Consider the following 25253-nt stretch of genomic DNA (forward strand, 5'->3'; position numbering starts at 1 on the left):
CAGTCAACGCGCGGGCCATTGCATCTATAGTTGCTGTTTTGCCGTACCAATGCTGTTGACGAACTGTTGGTTTTGATCTGCTCGCAGAGACTCAACATTTATTCTAATAACAGTTTCTTTGGTGTCGTTTTTTACTACTGCAGATGCTGTTATTTATTGGGGGTTCTCCTCTGTCTTTGCTCGACAACTGCCCTCCACAATGTGTTAGTCAGCACTCTGCCCCCCCCCCCGACCCTGCAGGATGGGATCTATGGGGCAGAGGGGCTCTTGATGTGAGGAACCAGAGACTAGGGAGGGGGCAGCTGGGGTTGACAGAGGAAGGGCCCCACCAAGGGCCCCAGGACAGCTGGGAGAGACAGGATGGCCTGACATGACGGTCCTGTCACTGACAGACGGGGGGGTTAATCTGATGAACTGGTGGTCACACACAGAGACAGCGAGAGACAGAGAGAGGACAGAAAGGTTCCAGATTAATACGCATTTGCGAATTGGTCCGGTGATGTCAGGCTACACATAACATACACACAGAACATGTACAGGACACACAGAACATGCACAAGACACAGAGATCATGCACAGGACACACAGAACATGCACAGGACACAGAGAACATGTACAGGACGCTGAAAGACTGAAGGCAGCTTCCATTTGTTTCCAGCAGACTTGGCTGGAAAGGCCCCTCCGGCCCAACACACACACCTCTCTGGCCCCTGGGCCCCTCTACTAGGGACTATTCTCTGCACAAAGGGGCCCTTTGTGGAGTAGGAACAGTGCAGTCAGCCAGTCAGTCACCGGCTACCAATGAGGTACAGAGAGAACCAAGAGTCACTGGTCTGTTCGGGGGGGGGAAGGATGGCGACTGATTCATCTGCTCCTTGTTCTTCTCAGGTGGTGCAGCGTCTGTTGTGGGCGTGCCCAGTGATTGTTGTGTGTGTGGCCACATATACCAGGTGTGTGGCCTCACAGTTTGCCAGAAGGCATGTCACCTCTACTCAACAGGTGAGACACGGCTGACACACGCATGACGAACACAGACTCCTCGCAGCGCCTGTGCTCATTGGTCTGTGCTGACATCATGGCTTTGGATTACACAACCACTTTCTCTGGTTAACGGCCCACGGACGCAGTGCCAAGACACACTGGTAAACACTTTCCCTGAGTCTATAAACAGAGGATCGTACACCAAGAGCAAGATACCAACAGCTAACCCCTATCTCTCCTTAATGACTGGTCTCTGTACAGTTTAACCCCTATCTCTCCTTAACGACCTGTCTCTGTACTGTTTAACCCTTACCTCTCCTTAATGACCCGTTTAACCCCTTCCTCACCTTAATGATCTGTCTCTGTACAGTTTAACCCCTTCCTCTCCGTAATGACCTGTCTGTACTGTCTAACCCAGGGGTGTCAAACGTACGGCCCGCGGGCCTAATCCGGCCCGCAGTGTAATTTAATCCGGCCCGCCAGATAATATGTAATGTCTATCAGAACTGGCCCGCCGGCATATCGCATTTCAGCGTTAACGCACGTCTTGGCGCAGTAACCCTGGCGCGTCAACTCCGGCAGCCCGTAATCCCGTACCACCCCGTCAACAATTCAATTGGCCCGCGACTTTGTCCAAGACTTCAATTTTGGCCCCACTGTATATTTGAGTTCAACACCCCTGGTCTAACCCCTACCGTTTCTTAATGACTCGTCTCTAACCCCCCCCCCCACACACACACACACACACACACACACACACACACACACACACACACACACACACACACACACACACACACACACACACACACACACACACACACACACACACACACACAGCAGTCCAGCAGTCTTACATCTTCCTGTATCTTACCTAACCTGGACCTCCTATCTTAAGGGTTATATTTAAACTTGAACCTTGATCTTTGGTATCATTCTGGGGGCTCCATGACAGCCCAATATGGGAGCAGCACTCCTCTCCACCACCACCACCTGTGTGTTGACAGGCGGGCACTACGGGCGTCTGGCGGTGCTGCCAGGTTGACATCAGCGTCCTCCACCCGCTCTGACGGGAAGCGCGGTGCAGAACCAGCTGGCGCTCGCTCGCTCTGACTCACCCATTGGCCGGCAGTAACACCAATTAGCCCCCACTTCCTTAGTGACGTGGACAACAAGACGTAAACACACTAGCTCCCCACAACCGACACTGATATGGATCCTGCTCCACCAACCCACACCCGGACACCCAACCACCCACGCAGACACCTACCCACAGACACCCACACTCCAGAGGAGACCCACACAAACCATCCACAGTACTGGTTTTCAATGGCCACGTGCCCACATTCCTTGTCCGGATAATATTGTACTAATGAACAATACACAGATACCTAATCAATGTCAATAATCTCGCACAGCTTGACATGCTAATGAGAAAGCAGCGTTGGCTATTTTAGATATTTGGTCGGGTTTGTTGCCAAAATAATCTTCACAGATTGGTCACATCATAAAAAGCCTGGGAGCCTCTATGATATACAGTATGCACATATACAGCATATAGTATATATACACATGTATATATCTCTATATATCTATCTATCTTTATCGTCAAACACATAATGTGCTGCGGAGTGTTGGGGAACATGCATGTTTCAAGTGGGCGAACAGGAGAGGTGAAGAGGAGGAGGCAAGAGAGAGCGAGGGAGCGAGAGAGCGAGAGAGATCCAACAGGAGACCAATCATAGTGAGCAGAGGAGGAGGAAGAGGATGATGATGACGTGAGTGTGTAGGACGAAAATGTGTCTATGTGTGAGAAAGAGTGCGAGATTGATTCTTCTTGCCCAGACTTGTCCAATCTCTTCTGTCTCCCCCTTCTCTCCCTCCTCGAGCAGAGCTTCCTGTCACTCACTGTACGCCCATTTTCATCCTGTCTCCATCACCATGGTTACGCCCACACAGTCGAAACAGACTCCAAGTCCTGATTGTTGGCACAGCTTACTTGTTATTTTGTGCACAGTGCAAAATACTTTCACCGTTTACAAATACTATTTAGCCATTTTGCAGGTGCTTTTATCATGAGCAGGTAGTCCAGACCCATATACCACAGATGGACTGGACCTTAGGGTTCAAACACAGAGCCTCTGGGGCACACCCTGACCACAGATTACCCTGCCCCACACATTGAGTCTGCAGTACAGAGCTTCAGTAAAGGTCGTTCAAGATACTCAGTATCCTCTGAACCACGGCAAAGCGTTTAACATGCCGGCAGTCCCACACAAGCAGCCCTGCAGTAGAACGCTAGCAGACTGGGCTGGTTCTGGGCCAGCATGGATCAGGCACTGGTCCAGAAGCTCCTCCAATCCTCCACACAAGCCAGAGAGAGACAGATAGAGAGAGAGACCCAGAGAGAGAGACAGAGACAGAGCGAGAGACAGAGAGACCGAGAGAGACAGAGCGCCAGAGAGAGAAAGAGGAGACAGAGACAGACAGAAACAGAGAGACCCAGATAGAGAGACAGGGAGACAGAGTCAGAGAGAAAGAGACCCAGAGGGAAAGCGACAGAGAGCCAGAGAGAGAGCGAGAGACAGATAGATACAGAGAGAGACAAAGAGAGACTGAAAGAAAACCAGAGAGAAATCAGAGAGACCCAGAGAGTGAGACAGATAGAGAGACCCAGAGAGAGAGAGAGAGAGAGACAACAAGAGCCTGGCTGCTGGTGACATCTGTGGGCCTTCCTGCACCATGTGGGCGCGAGGGGCACAGAGACAATATAAAACTTTTCTGAAGGAGCATGCAGATAGATAGTGCTTATATTGTTGTTATTATTATGATGACGAAGGATCATCATCATCACTGACTCGGACGTTGGTTTCCAGGACAGTTTGCTTTCCAACAGGGTTTCCCTTGCTTGTTGAGGAGAGAAGAAGAAGGCCAACGGGCAGGTCTGAGATCTGTTTCCCAGCAGTATGAACACACACATGAACAGGCACGTCTTCAACTGGCTCAGCACCTGGAACCATCCCGTCATTCAGTAGCCGTCCGATGTATCACCTGGACAGGTGCAGGCTGGGCTAACAGAGGCTTAAGGCCAAAGTATACTAAACCCGTATCCGTAATCCGACTCCGTAACTATGGAGACCCCTTGAGCATTCGAAGAGCATTCGAAGTGATTCCGATGATGATGATCAGGACCAATCACAGCCCTTGCCGTCTCCGTCCGTCTCCGTTGCCTCGACGGATAGTTAAAAAATACTGGATGCGCACGTAGTACTACGGAGAGGGTCTCCGACAGGCTCTCCGTCGACAGAGAGGGCTCCCCATGTCCACGTACAGCACTTTACAGAGGAGTATAAATCCACCTTAAGGGTGACCTGCCACCCTCACTGAGGGGCTGCAGCTGAGGAGGACGGTTGTCACAGTAACGCCCACATTACAGAACAACTGCTGGGGAAGACTGACTCCCGATAACCTCCATGCCACAGTCTGACTGCCGCCTTCCCCACCTACTTACTTACTGACTGACTGACTCCCCCTCCCTCCCGGCTGGTTTTATTGGTTTGAGAGGCCTCACTCTCCTGCTCCTCCTCTCTCTCTCACCCCCCGGGGCTCGGCGGATTTGGAAAAAGCTGTGAGAGAAGATTTTATAGGTAGGGGGGTGATTTATAGTCAAGACAGAGACAAAGACAGAGAGAGAGAGAGAGAGAAAGAGTGAAAGCTAGAAAGAGAGAGTGGTGAGTGAAAGTGAATTATCTGAAAATAAAAATGAGTAGAGGCTGGTTTGTACACACACACACACAGGTTCTCAGTCTCTCACACACACACACACACACACACACACACACACACACACACACACACACACACACAAGCAGGTAGATCGTAAAAAGGAAACTAAACGAAGGAACTGAAAGAAAAAAAAAAGACTTCAAAAGCGACTGAAAGAAGCTCAACTTGAATATATTCTAATGTATTCCACTGGCTGAGGAACAGCAGGGATGTGCTTCTCCTCTCCTGGGTTTATAAGGACACATTCCACCGCTGCACTGGGACAACCAGGGGGTGTTCTGGAGAAGCAGGACCACCAGCAGAACCCAGGGTGTTCTGGAGCAGCAGAACAGACGGGTCCTGGAACAGCAGCAGCCCCCCCAGCAGAACACAGCTCTCTGGCTAGCAGTGCTCTCAGCACGGCTTTTCCACTGGCCTCCCAGTGTTGTTTTTTTGGGGGGGGGGGGGGGGGGGGGGGGGTGGTGGGGGTTCCCTGTGTCCACCTTGGTTTTCTCCCACACCACTAAACATGCAAGATAACACTCCTGCCCATAACCAAACAAATAACTTTCATAGCGTTTTGGCATGCACACACACACCTCAACACTGCTACTACTGTAGTACTACTGCAGTACTCTACAACAACTCTTACAGTCACCTCCGCCTACCTGCTCCTGATGAGCTAGCTGTCGCCCTGCGTGGTTGACTCTGACGTTGGTGTGTCAATGTGTTTATGAACCGTTGTAAGCTGCTTTGGATAAAAGCGTCTGCTAAATGCCCTAAATAATGTCAACACTGTGCAAGTACTGCTACTATAGTACTACTACAATACATTACTTCTTACCTTAACCTGCTGAATACTGGAGTACAGTGCAGTACTACTACAATATTTATTTATTGAAAGAGATTTAGATTTTGTATTATGGTGAAAACAATATTTACAAAACACACACACACACACACACACACACACACACACACACACACACACACACACACACACACACACACACACACACACACACACACACACACACACACACACACACGGCTTGGATGGCAGCAGTGTGAGCAGGGTACACCGCAAACCTTTTCCCACCCCCCCCCTCCCCCCAATTCACCAGTGCCTGAAACAGGTCACCATCAGGTGAAGGACCCGGTCTCACCGCCAGCTGAAGGACCCAGTGGCAGTGACTAGGCTGTACCCCAGAGGCTCCATGTTGGACAGCAGGTGGACAGCCAACTTCAACACACAGGTTTGATGTAGTTCGATAGTACAGAGGTTGGTCAGTAACAAAGGTCTCCCAGGCCCTCCCAGTCAATAGAAACAATTGTTTTATGGTATCCAGGTTCACACTTTATCCAATCAGGATAGAGAACTCCTGAGAGGAGTCCTATCTGCACGTTCCCGGGCAGCAGCAGGATCTCAGGACCGACTCCAGCATTCCAGGAACAGCTCACACAACCAAACACGGCAAGAGAGGGGAAGAAAACAGCTGAGGGAAAGAAATGGGCGAGATAAAGAGGAAGGAGTCATGCAGGAGTCATGTGATGACGGGGGGAGGGGGAGGGGGGAGGGGGAGGCTTGCTGCAGAAATGGACGAGTAATTCAAATTTATTCTGATCAATACACGTTCAAATGGTGGGCAGTCATTATCAAGAAAAGGAATAACACCCCTAAATTCGGAGGTTAGTATAGTTTAGTTTAGTGTGGGCAGGGTGAACAGGGAGAGGTTAGTATCGTTTAGTGTGAAGTTGAACAGGGTGAATGGGAAGGTTAGTTTAGTTTAGTGTGAACAGGGTGAATGGGAAGAGGTTAGTTTCGTTTAGTGTGGGCAGGGTGAACGTGGAGATGTTAGTTTCGTTTAGTGTGGGCAGGGTGAACGTGGAGATGTTAGTTTCGTTTAGTGTGGGCAGGGTGAACGGGGAGAGTTAAGTATAGTTTAGTTGAGGCCAGTCAAGGGTGGTGGAGCATGTTTGCTTTGACTCTAGCGATGAAAGCAACAGCACAGAGCCAGTAGGATCTGATAAGAACTACATCTGAACTAGGGAGAGAGAGAGAGAACAAGAGACGGAGCGAGAGGGAGGCCGTGAAAGAGAGGGAGAGAGAGAACGAGAGGGAGCAAGAAAGAGAGAGATTAAGAGATAAGCCTGCGCCGACAAACGGGTCTAAAGCTAATAGATAGCGTGGTCTTGCTGTACAATCCAGCGGAACATGCCATGTAGAGCATTGGAACATAGAGATGGTAAGCACATTATAAAGAACGTTGGAACATGTCGATTATTAGAATATGGCCTTCAGGATCACCAGGCAGAAGCACCACGAAGAAGTCAGTCAGTTCCATGAGTCGTAGACCTTCTCCGAGAGCCCGCTTAGAACATGAAGGAAATAGAGACTACGAAGTAGAGCGAAGACAGAGCTGAAGGTACGGCTTTGTAGACGAATCAAAGCCCCAAACCCCTTCTGAAGATCCTGGTCTTCGCTGCGTTTCTATCAACAGACCATCTTGCTGCCGGGGGTGTGTTTGTTGACCGAGTGTGGGTTCAGTCAGGGGGTGGGTATGGTTGGATCCGGGGGGAGACAGAGTGTGTGGGAGTCCTCTGGTAACCCCACCCCTCCCACCCCAGTACCAACTGATCTGGTGGAATGTAAACAGTCCAGGATTACAGAAGGGGTCAGTGTTCATCGCCGCACAAAGCCCTAGAGGACCATGGGAATGACTGGCCATGCCAGCCTTCCCCTAGCCCTCCTTACCCTACCCCAGGCCCGCCCTCTACCCAACCACCCTAACCCTACCCCGGCCCTGTTTCTACCCAACCACCCTAACCCTCCTAACCCTACCCCAGCCCTGTTTCTACCCAGCCACCCTTACCCTCACCTTACCATCCTCACCCTGCTCTCTCAAACATTATCCTAACCCAAACCATCCCTACCTCCAAACCTTTCTCCCTATTACCTAATAAGAATAGTCTGCCACAGCAAGACCCTAACCCTTTCCCTGCCCCTTAACCCTAAGCTAACTCCAACCATACCATATCCACAGACTGAGACCATACTTCATCCAGCAACCCCTTACCAAATACATCTCTTCCAACTGGTCTTAAAACCTGATCCAACTAGTTAACCATGTCTTAAACAAGAGGCACACACACACACACACACACACACACACACACACACACACACACACACACACACACACACACACACACACACACACACACACACACACACACACACACACACTCTAATTGAGTAGAGATCAGCCTCCACCGCCACAGCACCCCTCCCTCCCCCCCTCCTCCCTCCCTCCCTTCGGCAGTAAAGCCAGAACACTCTGCTCTGCATTCCCACGCAGAGGCAGGACAATAGGCCCTTCGCTATCTGGTAAAAATAGCCTCAATCTGCTGCTTCAGAGGGGCTGCGAGGGGGCCGCGTTCACAGCCAGGGCCCTGCTTCACACACTGTGTTTGTATTCACTCTGCTAGCATTCACTGGGATAGCATTCACTGGGTTTGTTGCGTAAGTGCTGCTTTTGCTAGCAATGACTAGTGCTAGTGCTCACTATGCTAGTTCTGCTCACTATGTTAGTGGGCATTAGTGTGTGACTGCTCGATCTTCTAGTACTCACTGTGCAAATTATGTTAACACTCACTGTTTGTGTGTTTTAGTGCGAACGTTGCTAATTATGTCCACACTCGCCATGTTGTGCGTTAGTAATAGTTGTGCAAGCGTTCACAAGGCGAGTGTCGGGCTAGTGATCGACCGATATATCGGCCGGCCGATGTTATCCGCCGATAATGTGTGTGTGTGTGTGTGTGAATATCTGTGGTGAAAGCAGATGATGGGGAGAGATGGCGATTAGAGCAGCAACACCAGGTCTGGTCCATTAGTGCCTATGGTCTGCATGGACTACTGTTCACCATTGAGTCTTTAAGCAGCAAAGCGACTTGCATTGTTCATTTTAGATACATGTGAGCAAGGAGCAGGCAGGGGAGTCCTACTCATGGCATTAGAGAGTCTGCTGTTCAGGGTTAGACTAGGGCCATGAGCTGACTGGGTCTCCAAGACACCTGTTCCTGACCACACACACACACACACACACACACACACACACACACACACACACACACACACACACACACACACACACACACACACACACACACACACACACACACACACACACACACACACACCTGCCTTCGGAGGACAACAATCTGCTTAGTTTGAGAGGACAAAGACAAAGGACTCTGTTTCCCTCCAACTCCTCCTCAAATCCAATTGGACGTTGGACATGGAGTACTGTTTGGTTTTGAGGACAGAGAGAAACACACAGAGACAGAGCGCTGTGTGGATCTGCTGTAGAACCAACAAGACAACAGCATTCAACCTTGGCTCAACACTTCAGGAACATTCTGTAACATTCTATCCATGTTGAATAGCAAGAGAGAGGCATAGGCATACAGCCAGGGGAGGGAAAGAGACGGAGACAGGTCTTTACAAAAGAGGGAGGACATTTCCATGTCACATGTTGCCCACACCATGGTTAGACAAAAGAAGAAAATGGAAAAAGATTGGAAAAAAAACATGTTGCCATGGAAACCTGGGGTTGTGGTTAGATCAGGGAGAAAAGATCTAGATTCTAGACTGTAATGCCTCCAGAGCATGCCATGATGATCAATATGTTTACTGATGGATTAGCAGGACTATAGAATGGTTATAATGGGCCATTCACATCAATATCCAACCACCTTCGAGGTGGAAAAAGCGGTGTCAAATAAATGATTTCTAATATCCCTTAATATCTTGTTTCTTTTATGTAGTTAATAGTTCATCAAATTAACAATCATGATACATCATCAAGGCCCAAACACAAGCACCGGCCCACCTAGGATGCTGCTTTGTTTTCAACGGGGGAGACAATCACGATCTGGGGGGGGGGGGGTTGGTTCTCTCTGCAGATCCACCTGGCCGCAGTCCCGTTGAAACCCTTATGACCAACCAGTCCCTGGGGAGGGAGTCCCAGTCCCCGACGAATGAGGAGCGCCGCGGTCTGCTGAATCAGAAACACGGCGGCACCCGAGGTAGCAATCAAGAGTCGCCCAGAGTCAAGACATCGAGGGCCTCGCTGTGATTTGCTGGAACTTTTTGAACACAGCCCAAGTCGGCAGCCATGTTTGGAACCAATAACGGCGGACTGATACTCATACTGAAACCACTGTGTGTGTGTGTGTGTGTGTGTGTGTGTGTGTGTGTGTGTGTGTGTGTGTGTGTGTGTGTGTGTGTGTGTGTGTGTGTGTGTGTGTGTGTGTGTGTGTGTGTGTGTGTGTGTGTTGGACGCTTTGTGAAAAACATTTATAAAAAAAGTGCCATCTTTGATGCATGGCTTGCAAAAGACCACGAACACCAGGACTATTGGCTGTTCCTCTACAGCAGTAAGGTGATGTTGTCATGGTGATGCCTGTAAAAGCGAGTCAAATTATTTCAAATCTGCATTCAAATAAAGAGAGAAGAGAAGGATTTGCTGTGAGTGGCTAACTGGGTACAGCTGTTTGCTCTAAGTCGTCTGTATTCAGATATGTAACACATGATGAGTGAGAGTGAGTGAGTGAGTGAGTGAGTGAGTGAGTGAGAGAGAACCACAAGAGCAATCTCCTGCCTTCATCACTTCTGTTTTTAGCAACACTTGAGATTTCCATCTTTAAACCTCCCCTGTTTGATGATGTATACAAAGGCGATGGAGAGATGAGAGACACAATGCAGAAGGGACGAAGAGCCCCGTCCCCTCCCTCATTGTGGTATCTTTATCTTGTCCTACTCTCTGTAATTACCCCCCCCCCCCCCCGTACTTCCTCCACCTCTCTCCCCCCTCATCACGTGAGACTCCAAGCCAGTGATAGCAGCAGGGAACATCTCATGCGTGTTGAGAGACGCTTCCGGCCAGAACCATCGCTGATACTACTAGGACTGCTACAACCAAGCTGGTACTAGTATAACGAGTATACACAGTGGACCGGTACCATCGTCAATAGTACATTGCCACTTCCCCACCAAAAACATCATATACTGCAGCACGGCAGCGCCGTCATGGGAATAGAACGCTCATACCTCAAAACACACGCCTACATAGAAACACACTCCTACACGCGCAGAACACAAAGCAAGCCTTCCACTGCGACCCCCCGCCTGCGCCGCGGTTAGATAACACCGCTGGTCCGGGTCCACACGCGCCCACACACACACACAGCGCTGAAGTAGAAAGTCCACCGCAGAGGAACCCACACACGTGGACCCAGCCCCCCGGGTGGGCAGCACCCGTCTGTCCTCTTCCCCAGACACCTGGGGACGGACGTTTCGGCTTGTGCTAAACAGGCTCGCCTGCAAAAGGAACACACACACACACACACACACACACACACACACACAGTGCAAACAACCCTGGACGCCGACCACGGCGCGGCCGCCAACACAGCTAGCCGGCCAACCTCGCGGTCTGTGACCACGGGACAATGTGGTTTGTTGACAGTGCTCAAACACGAGCACACACACACACCTGATGTCATGGAGGAGGGGTGATTATTATGTGAGCGTGTGTCGACCTGAGGAATGCCAGACTGTACACTGCGTTCAGGAGGAACAGAGGAGCCTGCAGCCGACTCCACACCTTCAGACCCACAGGGCGTTCACCAGCAGCCACATCAACGCTCGGCACACACCAGCATGACCACAGCGGGCTCACACTGGGCAAACTTTACACTGGTTGGTGCTGGTGTGAACGAGTTGGAATGGGTGTAAACTGGTGTAAAACTGTTAAGCGTTAACTCACCATCTCGTCCAGGGCGTAGCGGAGAAGGCCGTGCTCGTATAAGACGAAGAAGCGCCGCTGCCATTTCTGCATCACAACAGAGAGAGACTTTAGGGAACCTGTTAGGACTTTCACATGAAGAGTTATCAGACATTGTCACAACGCACACACCATGTTATCCCTAGTCACAGAGTTGAATGCTCCAGCGGTGACAATCACTCCCCCCCTCCCCCCCCCCTCCCTCCCCACATCCCAGGGTCATATGGAAGCCATCAGCGGTCCATTGGGAACAGGAACCTTCCCACACCCCCTCAACCCCAGACTAACCACTTCCCTCCTCCCTGCCCCACCAGGGGAGCTAAGAGGGGGGAGCCCCCAGAGACCCCCCTCCAACACTGGGCTGCGCAGCGCACTGAGAACAAGCTGTTTTCCATGGTTTGAGTACAGGAAATGCCCCCTCTCATCCCACCACAGCTACAACACCGCCCGTCACCCGGTCTGCTGGTAGGCAGTGTTCGACGTGCTAGAGGCTAACAAGCAGAGCTAAATCCTAGCCGCTACGCTAAGCGCTAACCTTTAATCAGTGGCTCTGCTCACCACTCGCGTCGTATAACCGGGCCACACATGCGTCAGCCGGTCGTTTGAAATTTGAAATTGACAGGTTTTGCCATGCAGAATAACATCAAAAGACGTCAATTGCTAATCCCCCTGTTGTATCAACGAACCCTCGGGCAAGAACACAAGTTACCCAGTAGGCTTCCTTGTGTTGCTGTGTAGACCACTGTACACATGCTGGGGGCGTCCACACATTGTACACAACACCCAACTTCAGAATGTTTGCTGAAGTTAGCAAACATGAATTCTTACAAAAAAACAGCAACCACCCCCAGGGGTCAGGCCCTCTGGTCCTGATGTTGGGGTTTGATTGTGTTTATTGGGATAGGTGTGCAAGCCCCTTCAGAGGGCTCAGAGTGAGGGCTGGTGTACCGTGACAATAATAAACCTGTTTGATTGACCTGAGTAACCCTCAGTCATACAGGAGGGAGAGAAACTTTGGGATTGACTGACCCCAAGACTAGTGATCAACCGATATACCGACCGGCCGATATTATCGGCTGATATTTGCGTTTTGAATTGAGACTTGTAACATTTGTTATCATTATTGTGTCATTTTTATGATGTAAATTGAGGGAGCAAAAGCAGTATCGGCTCCAAATATCGGCTCAAGAAAATCTGTATCATCGTTAAAAAATCCATATTGGTCGATCCCTACCCAAGACTAATCGTCTAACCCCAAGATTAAACATCCACCCCTAAACATTGTTTCCCCCACAGGAAACCGTTAGAGAACGGTACCAGTTTCAGTAGCCGGCGGAATACTGTAGCCAGTAGTGTGCGTGTCCTGGGAGGACGTGAGAGGCTGCATACTCACCCGGGACCGGTGGAGAGGGTTGTCGAAGTTGGTTCCCTCCGGGGCGAGGAGCAGCCATCCCCCGTAGGTGGGCTTGGCCTAGGGGGGGGACAGGGGGTTATAGGGTTAGGGTTAGCATCCTTTAGAGGCTGGTTACATGCTTTGACCTCCACACGGCGCCGGACCACTACAGCGTACACTTTGATTTATATTTCAAAATGGTTCATATATTTTTGTTTTATATCCTGTACAGTTAACTAACTATGGGCTATTGTTACAGGTCCAGTACACGTTGGCATCCGGTGCCAGGTGGACATCAGGGTTCAAACCAACAACCTTTGGGCTTAGAGTCAAACACCCGAACCACTAGACTATCTTGTCCAGAAGAATACCGGCGCTGTGACGAAAGCGAAGGTGATGCTCGTCCGAGGCCAACGATATGCATTTGTGTGAAAACAAGCGCTCAACACATTCATGTTTTGTTTGTAACCCGAGATCAAATCAAATGAAACCGTTCCTGATCGCTCTAACAGATGGAAATGAACCATGAAGGCTCTTGAGATGGAAGCCTTAGGAAGTTATACAAGCCCATGAATGGAGAAACAAGACGTGTGCTGTTCTATTAGGACAAATAAAATGTATCCGTCACATCACCGAGGCGCCGCTAGAAGAGCGACGACACGGGGAGAAGGCACGCGCCACCGACAGTCAGGCAGCTTCAGGATCAGGCTGACTGACGGACGGACAGACGGACGGCAGGAAGCCAGCTTTCCCTGGCAGCATTCCACCACAACACGCAGAGAAACACACACATGACCCCCCTGCTGATACTGTGTGTGTGCGTGTGTGTGTGTGTGTGTGTGTGTGTGTGTGTGTGTGTGTGTGTGTGTGTGTGTGTGTGTGTGTGTGTGTGTGTGTGTGTGTGTGTGTGTGTGTGTGTGTGTGTGTGTGTGTGTGTGTGTGTGTGTGTGTGTGAGCAGAGGGTTGAATATTGGCGAAGAGCAAGATGCCAGCCAGGTTTCAAGAACTCATCAAGGGCCCCTTTTCAAAGCTCTCACTAATCCAAACCACCACCAACAGGGCTGTGGTTGTAACACGTCGGCCCATTGGTCAAGGCAGCACTAGAAGAACCTAGTCTGTTCGAGCTCCACAAATCCAAGCGTCAACACGCTAAACACCTTAACAAACCAAACCGTGTCGCTAATTCCTCTAAGCCTGCGATTGAGCCATTAGAGCAGCGCTGGGAGAGGCTAGCTGACCTTGTGGTGCCCCCCCCCCACCCCCCACCGACCCCCCACCCCGCCCATCAGCACACGCATCACAGATTCACGGCTAATCACACAAACTCAGTGAAACTAACAACACAACACTTTCAAGGTCAAATAGCCACCAAAACACTATCAGGTAAACCTATATTGTGATGACAGTAAGAACCCAATATTATGATATGACACTAACGCAACACTATTTAGCAATATGACAAATAATATGAATACAATTTTATCATGATGTGACAGTAGGGCTGCACGATAATATGATCTGCATCATTGTGACTGATTTGGTGAGTGTTGTTATTCGATAACTAACTTAACTATCGGTTTAACAGATAGTTGATTCAGTTAATATTCTGTGACGCCTACATTATATAAAAAAATAATAATAACCAATTGCTGATTATGCTGATTTATTTTAATGTAATGTGCGTTGCGTTTTCTATATATTTCGATTCTAGCTTCTGGGTATTCAAAATTAGCTAATTGTAGAGGTCATAATCCCCATTTCAATTAATATGCAATTAATTGTGCCACCCTATATTACAGTATACATGTCATGATATGAGAGCATACAACTCTATATTGTGATGACAGCCTATAACCCTATATCACTATGAATGACCATCATGGTATACAATCTCATTGTGCTATAAGTGTTCAACAACCATCCCATACAATAATATGATGGTTACCTCTATGAGATATCAGGACTATGCATGTTTAACTCACATATACATCCCCAATGGTGTAGGCTTCCTTGTGTCCAGTGTCTACTCTTGAAATGTTGAGAAACTACATAATAAACTACATAAATCAAGGCGCCACAACATATGACTACATTTCTTGTAGATTTAGAAGTTAATTTGTTCCCATTAAGAAGAAAAGAGACAGGCTAGCATAATAGGCCCACAACTGTACATACATTGTATTTATATAATTATTTTCCACTAGTGATATCCATGGAAGTGGAAACTGTATGAGGGGGCGAGAGAGAAGGGAGGTTTGAGAGATTAGGAGAGGAAAAACAACTCTCTCCCTTCCCCTCTCTCTCGCTCTGTCTCCCCCCGGGAGGCCGGAGAGAAGCCCTCCTGAGTGGCGTTCCTGAAGCGCTGGAACTAGGTCAGCTTTTACCCTCGGCTGGCTAAAGGCTGTCATTCAGGCCTGCGTGTTGTTGGCCGCCCCCTTACTGTCCCACCGCAGGAAGAATGTCTGTGGAGGGGCTGCTGTCCCAGGGACACCACTAGCTTTATGGAGACTCCAACGTTTCCACGGTAGGTAGGATCACCCACAGTAGTGGGTATGCTTTTAGTCATCCTACTCATTCTAGTCAACCTTTCTTGTAACTAAATATGAAGTTAGTAACTATGAAACACGAAGGGGTTCTTTCTGTATCATAAATACCAGAAGCCTATAAACAGATATGTTGCCAGTAAGCCATTATGTCATAGTAATAATAATAATAATAATTAGTCATGCATTGAGTCAGGTCCAATAACTCCAACGCACTTCTGCTTTAAAGTTAATAACAGAGGGACTGAATCAAAACTAAATCTAAATGTAGTGCTAACTGCTGACAGTGTGGGTCCAAAAGGTCATCATTAGCATATTATTATTAGTAGTAGTAGTAGTATTATCATCATCCATAAATCCATAAAGACATGTTTCCAGGATGATAGGATAGTCATTCATATGAACCACAGACAAGAGGGATGTACACACAATTAGGATGACTCCTTCCAATTAATGACACCGGCCTGCGAGTCAACATCTGACCTCATAAGTAAAAAATGTTTGCGTTTGATTATGATTAGGAGTGGCATTTGGCACAGTATCGTCATTTCAAGATTGCTCTTCGGTCAATGATTTACCTGGTTCAGATCCTCGTCGTTCAACAAATGCGATTCTCGGGGTTTAAAGCAGTTCTGGCATTTGCTTTTGTTGAAGATGTTTGCTTGAAACTTCCGACATGTGCCGTCTTTAGATGACATGATGGACGTGGAGAAGACACTTTGGGCCACAACACAACAACAACACAGTCAAAGAGTTCCTCAAAAACCGCGGAATGCTGCGATGCAATAATTACGCAACTTTGTGCATCAGAGTATTCTTTGGAGGGTTGAAGTGTGGCGACGTCCAGGCCTCCATGGAGAGAACCTCCACGGTCCAGGTGGTCCTACCGACCCTAGTCCCTGTCCGCCGGCGGGACCTGCCTACTCACTGAGAGAAAGAGCCCAACTTTGGGAACCGAGACAACACAACGTATGTAAAGCGGACGACGTCTTCCGAGGCGGACACGTCAAGGCGTGCAGCCTTTCACCGCCTGGGCGTCGGGGGGTTCCTCCTCAGGGGAGATGTGGACCCCACAGGGGGTCTCACAGGAGACCCTGTGTCGGCCTCTTGCTGTGGTCCCGCAGCGGTCCCGTCAGCTCCATCGGTCGGATCAGGGCTCCACGTTACCGCACGTCTCTCGGCACCACTACGCACTGGTGTCGTGAAGTCCTCTCCTTCCTGACGGGAGTTCACGACTCGCAGCGCCGCGCTCCGACGTCCCAATCTTCGCTGCGCGCTGGATCATGTCGCGGGCTTCATGGCCTCTCGGTTCCGTCCCGTTTCGCAGTAGTATGGCTGTCTCAGAGTGGGGGTTAGTGGTATTTTCGTAGAGATCCCAGCCTCGGACAGACAGGCAGTGGAATGACGAGGCGGGGCTACAGGAGAAGGAGGATGATCGGCAGGGAATTCGACCAACCAGAGAGGTGGGTCCTCCTCCTCCGGGGGAGAGCGTGTTGTGACGTGTCCTGCCGACGGCCTGCGACCCCCCCGGTGCGTCTCGGTGGGTGGGTGGTGGGTAGGCCTTCATGTCAACGCCATGACAACAAAAACTTCCGGCAAGGTTTTTTTTTTTTTTTTCTTTGGCAACATCATTATATTAGTATTGTAAAATGGCTGTTACACTTATCTTACAAGAGACCAGGCATAGTAGTCTAGATCTACTACTACAAAAGGTATAGTAGACTAGGCCTACTACTACAAAAGGCATAGTAGACTAGGCCTAGTACTAGAGTATGCCTGCTGCTACAACAGGCATAGTAGACTAGGTCTACTACTACAATAGGCCTGCTGCTACTACTACAGTATGCCTGCTGCTACTACAAGCATAGTAGACTAGGCCTACTACTACTACTACCACTACCATCCGTGGGCGAGGCCTGCACTGGATCAGATCCATAATGGGTTTCAAAAACACTCCTCTCTCATCAGTTCAATGTAGACAAGGCTGCTTTATATTATATATAAGCTTCATAAGATGCCCATGGCGTTTTTTAAATTTTCTAGAATAACAGTGCTTGGTCATGAATATCATACTTTATTATACATTACTCTGGCTGGTGTTAAAAACACACATATGTATGTAGAATTGTTTTTAAACGGCAACACTACATGCTTTTGAACCTGAGACTCTAACAATAAGAATCAATGATAGTGGGAGATATTTCTGGAACAGCCCTGTTTGATTCCAAAACACAACAGTTCATTTTCTAGGGCTGTCCTGACCTTTGACCTCTGAGCCCTGCAGGCCTGTGCAGTCCCACGGCTTCTCTTGACACCGAGGCAGGGCGCCATCTGCTGGTCAGAATCAGCACGGACCAACGACCCCACAGCTGGTGTGTATCTACGGTGGCCGAGAAGGGTCATAACACATGCAAATGCCACAACACATGCATAACCGAAAACACCAGCAAATTCAGAAAACACTTTCGTCGATTACACAACACGTGCGCTGCAAATTCCAAAACACATGCAAATTCAGAAAAAACCCTGCAAATTCAGAAAAACACCTGCAAACTCAGAAAACACCTGCAAACTCAGAAAACACCTGCATTGATTTCACAACACATGCGTTGCAAATATTCACAACACGAGCAAATAGGGCAACGAACTGCAAGTAATGACAACGGAAATGTTTCCGGGGGGACCATAATCAGTGACGGACCCATATCCGGTTGGCGGTTCTATTCGAACGTCTTCAGTCATTGGATTGTGCTACAAGAGGTACGTGTTTCTCTTTTATTATGACAGACTTGTCGATGTGCTCTGATAACAACAATTATCTCACATCGGCACATCGACAAGTCTGTCTATGTCATAAAAGAGAAACACGTACCTATTGTAGCACAATCCAATCATAGATATATATATACTGACTAGATATCGCCTGAGCTGTGCTGTTCAGTGGAACATATACGTCAATGCCGCCGCCATCTTGCCGCGGGGTAACCACCCAACTGAATGAATAAATGTCGATGGGACAGAGGTCCTTTCCCAGTCAAAATCACTCTAAAACGCATTTTTTTTTAATACTTTTTTTTAATTATTTTTTACTATCATTACACGTCTGACCTATGTCAGAAACCAACCCGCTTGAATATTGCCTTAAAATAAGGCGTTCAGACCAAAGATTCGCGACGCAACTGCTTGCAACTCCTTGCGACGAGACGGGCTGAGACGTTCTAAAAACGGGGCAGTTCACACTGCTGCACCGGGCGGCGACTGCAGGTGGTCTCCCTAGAAACTGAACGCTCTGGCACAGCTGAGAGCCGCATCAGCATCACTTCCATCCTGCTAAAAAGTAACCTAACTTAGGTTTGCGATTAGTTTTATTTTTATTTTGGTTGAGAGTAGGCTAGAGTTGCTGTGTTTCGCCATTCTCCACTACTACTGCATTGTAGTAATTCGCTGGAGCTTAGATCCCGCTAGTTGGATACATTGCATTCTTTCGTAGTGGCGACTTCTCGACTGCAAGGGAAGCTCGGCTTCACCTAAAATTTCGAAAATTAAATGGTCAGATATATACAGTTAACATTTCATTGATTAAAAATGTGTTAGAACACGTCCATCTCGAAGACGAAGACGTTCAGAATCAGCTGCTTATCGCAGGTCGACTGACTCGATTTCCTTCTCATACACTTACGTGTTTATTTTGCGTGTGTTTAGACAGATGGGCGCGCACACACACGCGCACCAAGCATCGCCCGCATTCATTCATTCTTCAACACTCACTCGCGGTAAAACTAGCCTATAAAAAAAAAAAAATAACAAAACTGTCTTCTAAATTAATGAAATACTGGGAAACGAATAAACCATTATAAGCAACGAGTGAACTTAATAAGCGGTCGAAATATTTTTTTCAACCACCGCCTCTTTCCCTTGACGGTGCGCAAAGCCCGCACGGCGCACACAGACAGGTAGCAAAAAGCAAAGCAGTCTCAGCATAAACACACAGTTGTGCGTTAAATTTGTCCATCGGGGAACACGTCAATTCCTCTAATGCTGACGTTTAAAATATATCAGCACCTATTTACCTTGATCTTCAGCTGTAGCCTTGCTGAACTCCCTGCATCCTCGCTGTCTTTATTCATTTTTTCCAGATTCGTATGGCGGTCTTATTAGCTCATGGTGAACACCTCGTCAGGTTTTAAACAGCACTCGCACTAAGCCTAAAGAAAGACAGGTCCATAGCTGCTGCACAAAAATAATGCGTGCCAAGCAGTAGACCTAGTTGGTCTTAAAGGGGGGGAAAGCAAGTTCAAGTTTAACATCGATTTGCAGTGATCACTTGGCTGAAGGGTTTTATATGCCTACTCATTACATAATTAGCCCATTTGAAACTTGTGTGGCCATATGGGTGCGGCTTATTCTGCTTTTTTAAATACATAAATGAAAGGCTTGCGGTTTATCCATGATGCAGCCTGTATGCGGGAAATTACGGTAGGCCCCGACAGGGCGAACCGGACCCCGACTTGAAGCGGCGGTGTCTTCTCCCTTAAGGTGCTTATTTTAGATAATAACCGGCGACGTTCTATAGGCTACATTATTACACGGCTACTTGCCGAAACGAAAAAATTACTTCACACGGTGTGTGAAGTTGTGTGAACCACGTGACTCCTCATTCTCAATTTGAGAATGAGCAGTCACGTGGTTTTTGGGGAGGGGAGGGGAGGGGTTTGAGCCCATCCGCCATGCTGGTAGCACGGTTGCCAGGAGAAACTTGTGGCTGTTTCTCAATTCGCGTTCTCGTGTGTTCTCGTGTACTTGCGTTCTCGATAAACGTCATCAGTGGTAGCCCAAGCACTGTTCCAATTCCAAGTACGCGAGAACGCGAGTACTGTCGTAAAACCCGGAAGTGTTCTCGATGCGTTCTCGATGAGGCCGTTCTACCGAGGATGTATCGGAGGTGACTCGTGTGGACTTGGGACCGTTAAATATCCCAGAATGCATCATCGAGTCCGCTGCTGTACTCGCGTTCTCGGAAGTCTGTACTTGAAAGTCCGGACTTGCCAAGTACGTACTTCCAAGTCCGCGAGAACGTAGTCCGCGTACTTGGTATTGAGAAACGGCCTAGACGCAGAGACGCAGGAGAAATTACGAAATAAATGGAGAAGAATAAGGCGAAGGAAAAGGGTCCTTACAGGAACAAACTCACTACCAGCGCCAAGCAGAGGTATGAGGATAAGCTGTCAGACTTAAACAACGTCGACCCATACATACGAGCTACCTGCAGCAGAATGGGACAGAGACCTGGACCTTTAACCACCTTGCACATATATGGACATAGTGAACTACTTGGTTTTTGGCATCAGTCAATATACGATGCAAGAATTTAAAAGCCATAAATCGCTAGAAAGCTATGAGACATTCTGCTGTGGTTGGGTGCAAGACCTGGCCATCTACAAGCCTCCAAACGCTCAAAACACTGTTGTACTGGCAAAGGTAAGTTGCTTCACCCTTTGAGTTTTATGCTAATACTAATGTGTTGTGAATACATTGCGTTGACCAAAGTGACAAAGTAATTTACCGCGATTGTTTCGTAAACACTAGATTGTAACGAGGTGTTCCACAAACGTTAGATTAACTTCCCACATGTTTTGCAGCTTGTTATGCTAATTTGATTTTAGCCCAATGAAACATACTAGGCATTGTGTGTTGGGGGCTTCGAAGTAGACAAACCAGTTCTGGTTGGGCTAGGGTAGTTAATGGTCTGGTTAGACTGTTTGCCTTTTATTTATTTGCTGTTTTTAAGGACGAAACTAAGTTGTATTTTTGGGGTTGATTTTTAGGACAAATCTATCTTTCGAAGCTGTACCCAGCTCAGTGTAACCAGCCTTTACAAGTCATTTAACAATGTGCAGATCATGCGGTGCGAGTCCCAGGACAGGGGGAGGGGCCTCGGTCGGGGGGACCAATTTCCTTTGCCTTTCTTCCAGATGTTTGAGCGGGAAACCAAGCGGGAGAAGATCCTGGAGGCGCGGCAGAGAGAGATGCGCCTGAAGGAGCGCAGCCGCTCGGAGCAGAGCAAGGATGAGGTCACGCCGGCGCCGCCACGGCCCAGGAGGGGGACGGCGAGGAGACCCCAGAGGAGATGATCGCCCGCGCAGAGGCCGAGTTCTTCGACGTGATCAACGCGGAGCTCAGGAGGAAGGACAAGGAGGAGAAGCACCGGGTGAGGTGCTCTGAGGGTCTGGGGGGGGTTTGGAGGGTCCGGATGAGACATGTCACAGTCCATAACGTCTGAGTAAAGGTCTCCCTCAACGTCCAGGATGTGTACGTTTACTACCTGTTGATACATTTATATGACTGTAGCAAATGTCCATGCCACACGCAACGTTAAATATAGATGTTTAACATACAGCTCATCATATAAATACAAATCTCCTTTCAATTCCTATTACTGTCCGGTGTGCTTTTTGGGACCCCCTAACTTCCATACTGGGATTAAAGTATAGTTTATTTGATCTGAAATGTCTCAGATCCCCCCCCCCCCCCCCTCCGCTTCTGGCAACAAAATGAGTCACAGAGAAAAACGATATGCGTCAAAGGTGATCCAGGAATGAAGCGTCCAGTCCGTCTGTCACCCACTGTGACTCCTTATTCCTTTGTGACAAAAATAAACCAATCGATTATAGCCAGCGGTCTTCTTTCGGCGGATTCAAACCCGTAGACGCCAGCTGGTTGGACGTCACCAGTGATGATGTCACTGTTATCAGTCACGAAGCCACCTGAGTGTTTTTGTACCAAGACAAAATGCTCGGGCCTGCCTCTGGGAGATAAAGGCTCTGTCCTCTCCTGCAGTCCAATACTTTGAGGCACCTCATAGAAATAGCGAGCCCTAAACTTCACTCTTACAATTGGATTTGTGGATCGGTCTTATTTATGCTTGTCTTCTTTTCATTTCAGGAGAAGGACGTTTGTGAAGAGAAACCAATCATGGAGGAATCCTAATATAGGAAGGCCTATACCCAATGTGTCCAGAATCTGAACCATATTCTTTTCTATCTCTTCTATTCTTTCACAATGTCACATTTAAGGAATGCTAATTCTGCTTTATTTATGTACAGTATTAAAAGTGTGTGCATTGCACCTGGGAGATCCTCAATAAAATATTTAATTCAAGTGTAATAGTGGTTTTAACTTTTTGGTAGACTTTTGTAAGCATATAGGTCACATAGGCGTACAATAATTGGTGGATGAGTACAATAAACAACAAATATGTATATTGCATGTAACTGCAATGTTGTGGTAATAGCAGCAATAATAACTTTGTATTGTAAGAAGAACCAAAAAAACCAAAAAATATTGTACATACTGTACCAAACTATAGATTTAAAAAGAAAAAAATATATATAGTATATCAAATTGTATTTATGTATGGATTGTATAGATATATAAATTTAACTATAGTAGGCCTACAGTAAATTGAATATATAGATAGATTGTATATAGAGAGAGATTATAACAAGGAACACATAGTTAATTTAATAAATATTATTATTGAGCTGAGGAAAAGGGGTAGGATTAGTTAAGTTGTATAATTCTTCCTTCCTACTCCTACTCCTATATCAATTGAATATGTAATGCTTTTTTATTTTATTTTTCCTATTTCTTATTTATGAAATAATTTTAACATTGTTTTCGTTCATTGATTTTTAGTGCTTTTCATTTATTGATATGTCTGAAATAAATGTATAAATGTAAATTTAAAAAATATGTATATAAATGTAAATTTATATAAATGTAATGTAAATCAATCAATCAATCAATCAATCAATGTTTGTCTTCGGCGCACTACTCAAAGGTGTCTCCAGCAGAGGGCGCTAGAGCGTCGAGAGAAGAGCGTGGAGGTGCTCTAGTGATTTCTTCACCAGAGAGCCGCCGCCGCTGTTGTACACCGCGGATCTCCAGGGACAACACGCACACGAATTACACCAGTCGATTGGTTGCCAAACACAGAATGGACTAGCCAGGATAACGGGTAGAGCAGGTGAACTGTTGAACCGTCGTGCCTGCTTCACTCAGTCTGCCACTAGATGTGTTGTTTCGATGATTAGTCCCATCGAGCTATTTCAAATAGTTTAGGATAAGGAGAGAAGGGTTATTTCAAGCGTTGTCCGCCTCCCAGCTTCTCTACGTGCTGTTTTTTTCTTACCGTTCTGCAACTCGCTCTACTGGAAGAAGGCAGTGTTCCAAGACTTTTAATAGCAGCGTTTGTTATCGTGCCCGTGTTATATCGACCGGAGGACAGCCTTACAAGTTCACCACTAGAAGCCTTGGCTAGGGTGAGCAACAGGTGTATTGTTCTGCAGCGGGCCATGCAGGTGTCATCAGTCAGCAGGATGCGGGACTATGAGGGTCCCGTCGTCCACCATTGACCGCCCCCCTGCTGTATCTAAACCCGGGTCGAAGACCCTCTCCCTGGACTCCACGATGAAGGACACAGGGGAGACAAAGGACCACCAATTAACCGTGAGTTGAGCAATACTTTCGATTGTTACTTACTTAGCTACTTAAGTATATTTATGTAAGTCATGTTTGTATTCACCTTAAAACCGCTTTTGCTTTTTATTGTATTTCTCTCCTTTAATGGTATAATTGTGTCTATTTTGTTTAGTTGTCATTGTGCAGGCAAACATATAGATTATAAATGGCCATGCTGGTCTGCACAGTATGTACCTACTGTGGCCCATATCTGAATAATTCACAGTGTTGCCATGTCAGTTGCCTCAACTTTGCACCAGGCCTATGCAATACACCACACAATGGCTCTCACTCATTATTTTCTCACCCTCCAGTTGAACTGAACGTTTTGTTCAATTGGCTGCTGTTGGGACTATTGTTGTAACTGATACCGCACCTACTTCTGCAGTTCACATTTCATCTGTTCATACGTTTATGAATTTTTGGATGATGTGACTGCCCTTTTTTGTTCTGTTTGAGGTTACATTCTAACCACTGATTGTAATTGTGTTACCATTTTGGTTATAATTAGCTTTTCCACAATTGCATATTCTAGTTAAATATTCCTGAAGAAATAGACAATTCTAGACGATAGACTAAACAATATTAAGCGTAACTATTGATTATTGACATCATAGGGCATGCAGCTGATGTTGATTTGAGGTTTAATGTATGGTGATGGGTTAATGTGTTCCCATTCTCTGCCACACTTGACGGTTTTCATTTCCTATCGTCTATCAGCAATTATCCATGAATCAACAGCAACCTCTTGATGTTAAGGCAGCAATGCTGATTGTTGGAAAATGTCTGTCGTGTCATTTCCCGCTTGTGTCCCCTGGGCAGGTGATGACGGCATTCAGGTTAAAATAGGTTTAATGAGAGCAAAAAAACAACAACCTTGAACTGAACCTTTTTCCCTCACGTCCAACTTTCACGCAAACGCAGCTCCTGACATCGCATCTCCCAGGCATCATGGCACAGATTGCCAAGTCCATTACCCTAGAAAATAATGATTTCATGCTGTGATGGGAGATGGAAGTGCTGTTTTTATTACATCATTTCCTTCCATTTCAATCCATTAATTCAATTTAAAGGCTCTTATATTCAAGATATAGAACATACAACATTTACATTTTCTATGTTTATGAAAGTTTTTTTCCTCTTGTGTTAACCCCTTCCTGAGGGTTCTGAAATCCACACAAAACAATGAGAACGTGAGTGAGT

General features: G+C 47.4%; 2 protein-coding genes and 1 long non-coding RNA gene across 6 annotated transcripts in view; 2 read left to right on the plus strand and 1 right to left on the minus strand.

Moving 5' to 3' along the window:
• Positions 1 to 17020, minus strand: part of LOC311366979 (uncharacterized protein) — a 51730-nt gene extending 34710 nt beyond the window's left edge. For 3 of the 4 annotated variants that reach the window (XM_084485776.1, XM_084485773.1, XM_084485775.1), the window contains exons 1-3: positions 16109 to 17020; positions 12988 to 13065; positions 11577 to 11642 (exon numbers count right to left, since the gene is read on the minus strand). In XM_084485776.1, coding sequence (XP_084341902.1) covers positions 11577 to 11642; positions 12988 to 13065; positions 16109 to 16228 — 264 coding nt within the window. In that variant the 5' untranslated portion in view covers positions 16229 to 17020. The remainder of the gene's footprint in view (positions 1 to 11576; positions 11643 to 12987; positions 13066 to 16108) is intronic. The other variant, XM_084485774.1, reaches the window with a different exon arrangement.
• A 394-nt stretch (positions 17021 to 17414) lies between these two features.
• Positions 17415 to 22666, plus strand: LOC311366989. The gene is made up of 3 exons (XR_014639649.1): positions 17415 to 17902; positions 21503 to 21738; positions 22473 to 22666. It is a non-coding gene; the product is annotated as an uncharacterized lncRNA (long non-coding RNA).
• Positions 22667 to 23999: 1333 nt separating this feature from the next.
• kif19 (kinesin family member 19) overlaps positions 24000 to 25253 on the plus strand; it is a gene marked incomplete at both ends in the record, with an annotated part of 37022 nt that continues 35768 nt past the window's right edge. The window contains one exon of the mRNA XM_084485592.1: positions 24000 to 24038. Coding sequence (XP_084341718.1) covers positions 24000 to 24038 — 39 coding nt within the window. The remainder of the gene's footprint in view (positions 24039 to 25253) is intronic.

Source organism: Micromesistius poutassou, assembly GCF_964030765.1.
Source record: "Micromesistius poutassou genome assembly, chromosome: 21".
Classification (NCBI taxonomy): Eukaryota; Metazoa; Chordata; class Actinopteri; order Gadiformes; family Gadidae; genus Micromesistius; species Micromesistius poutassou.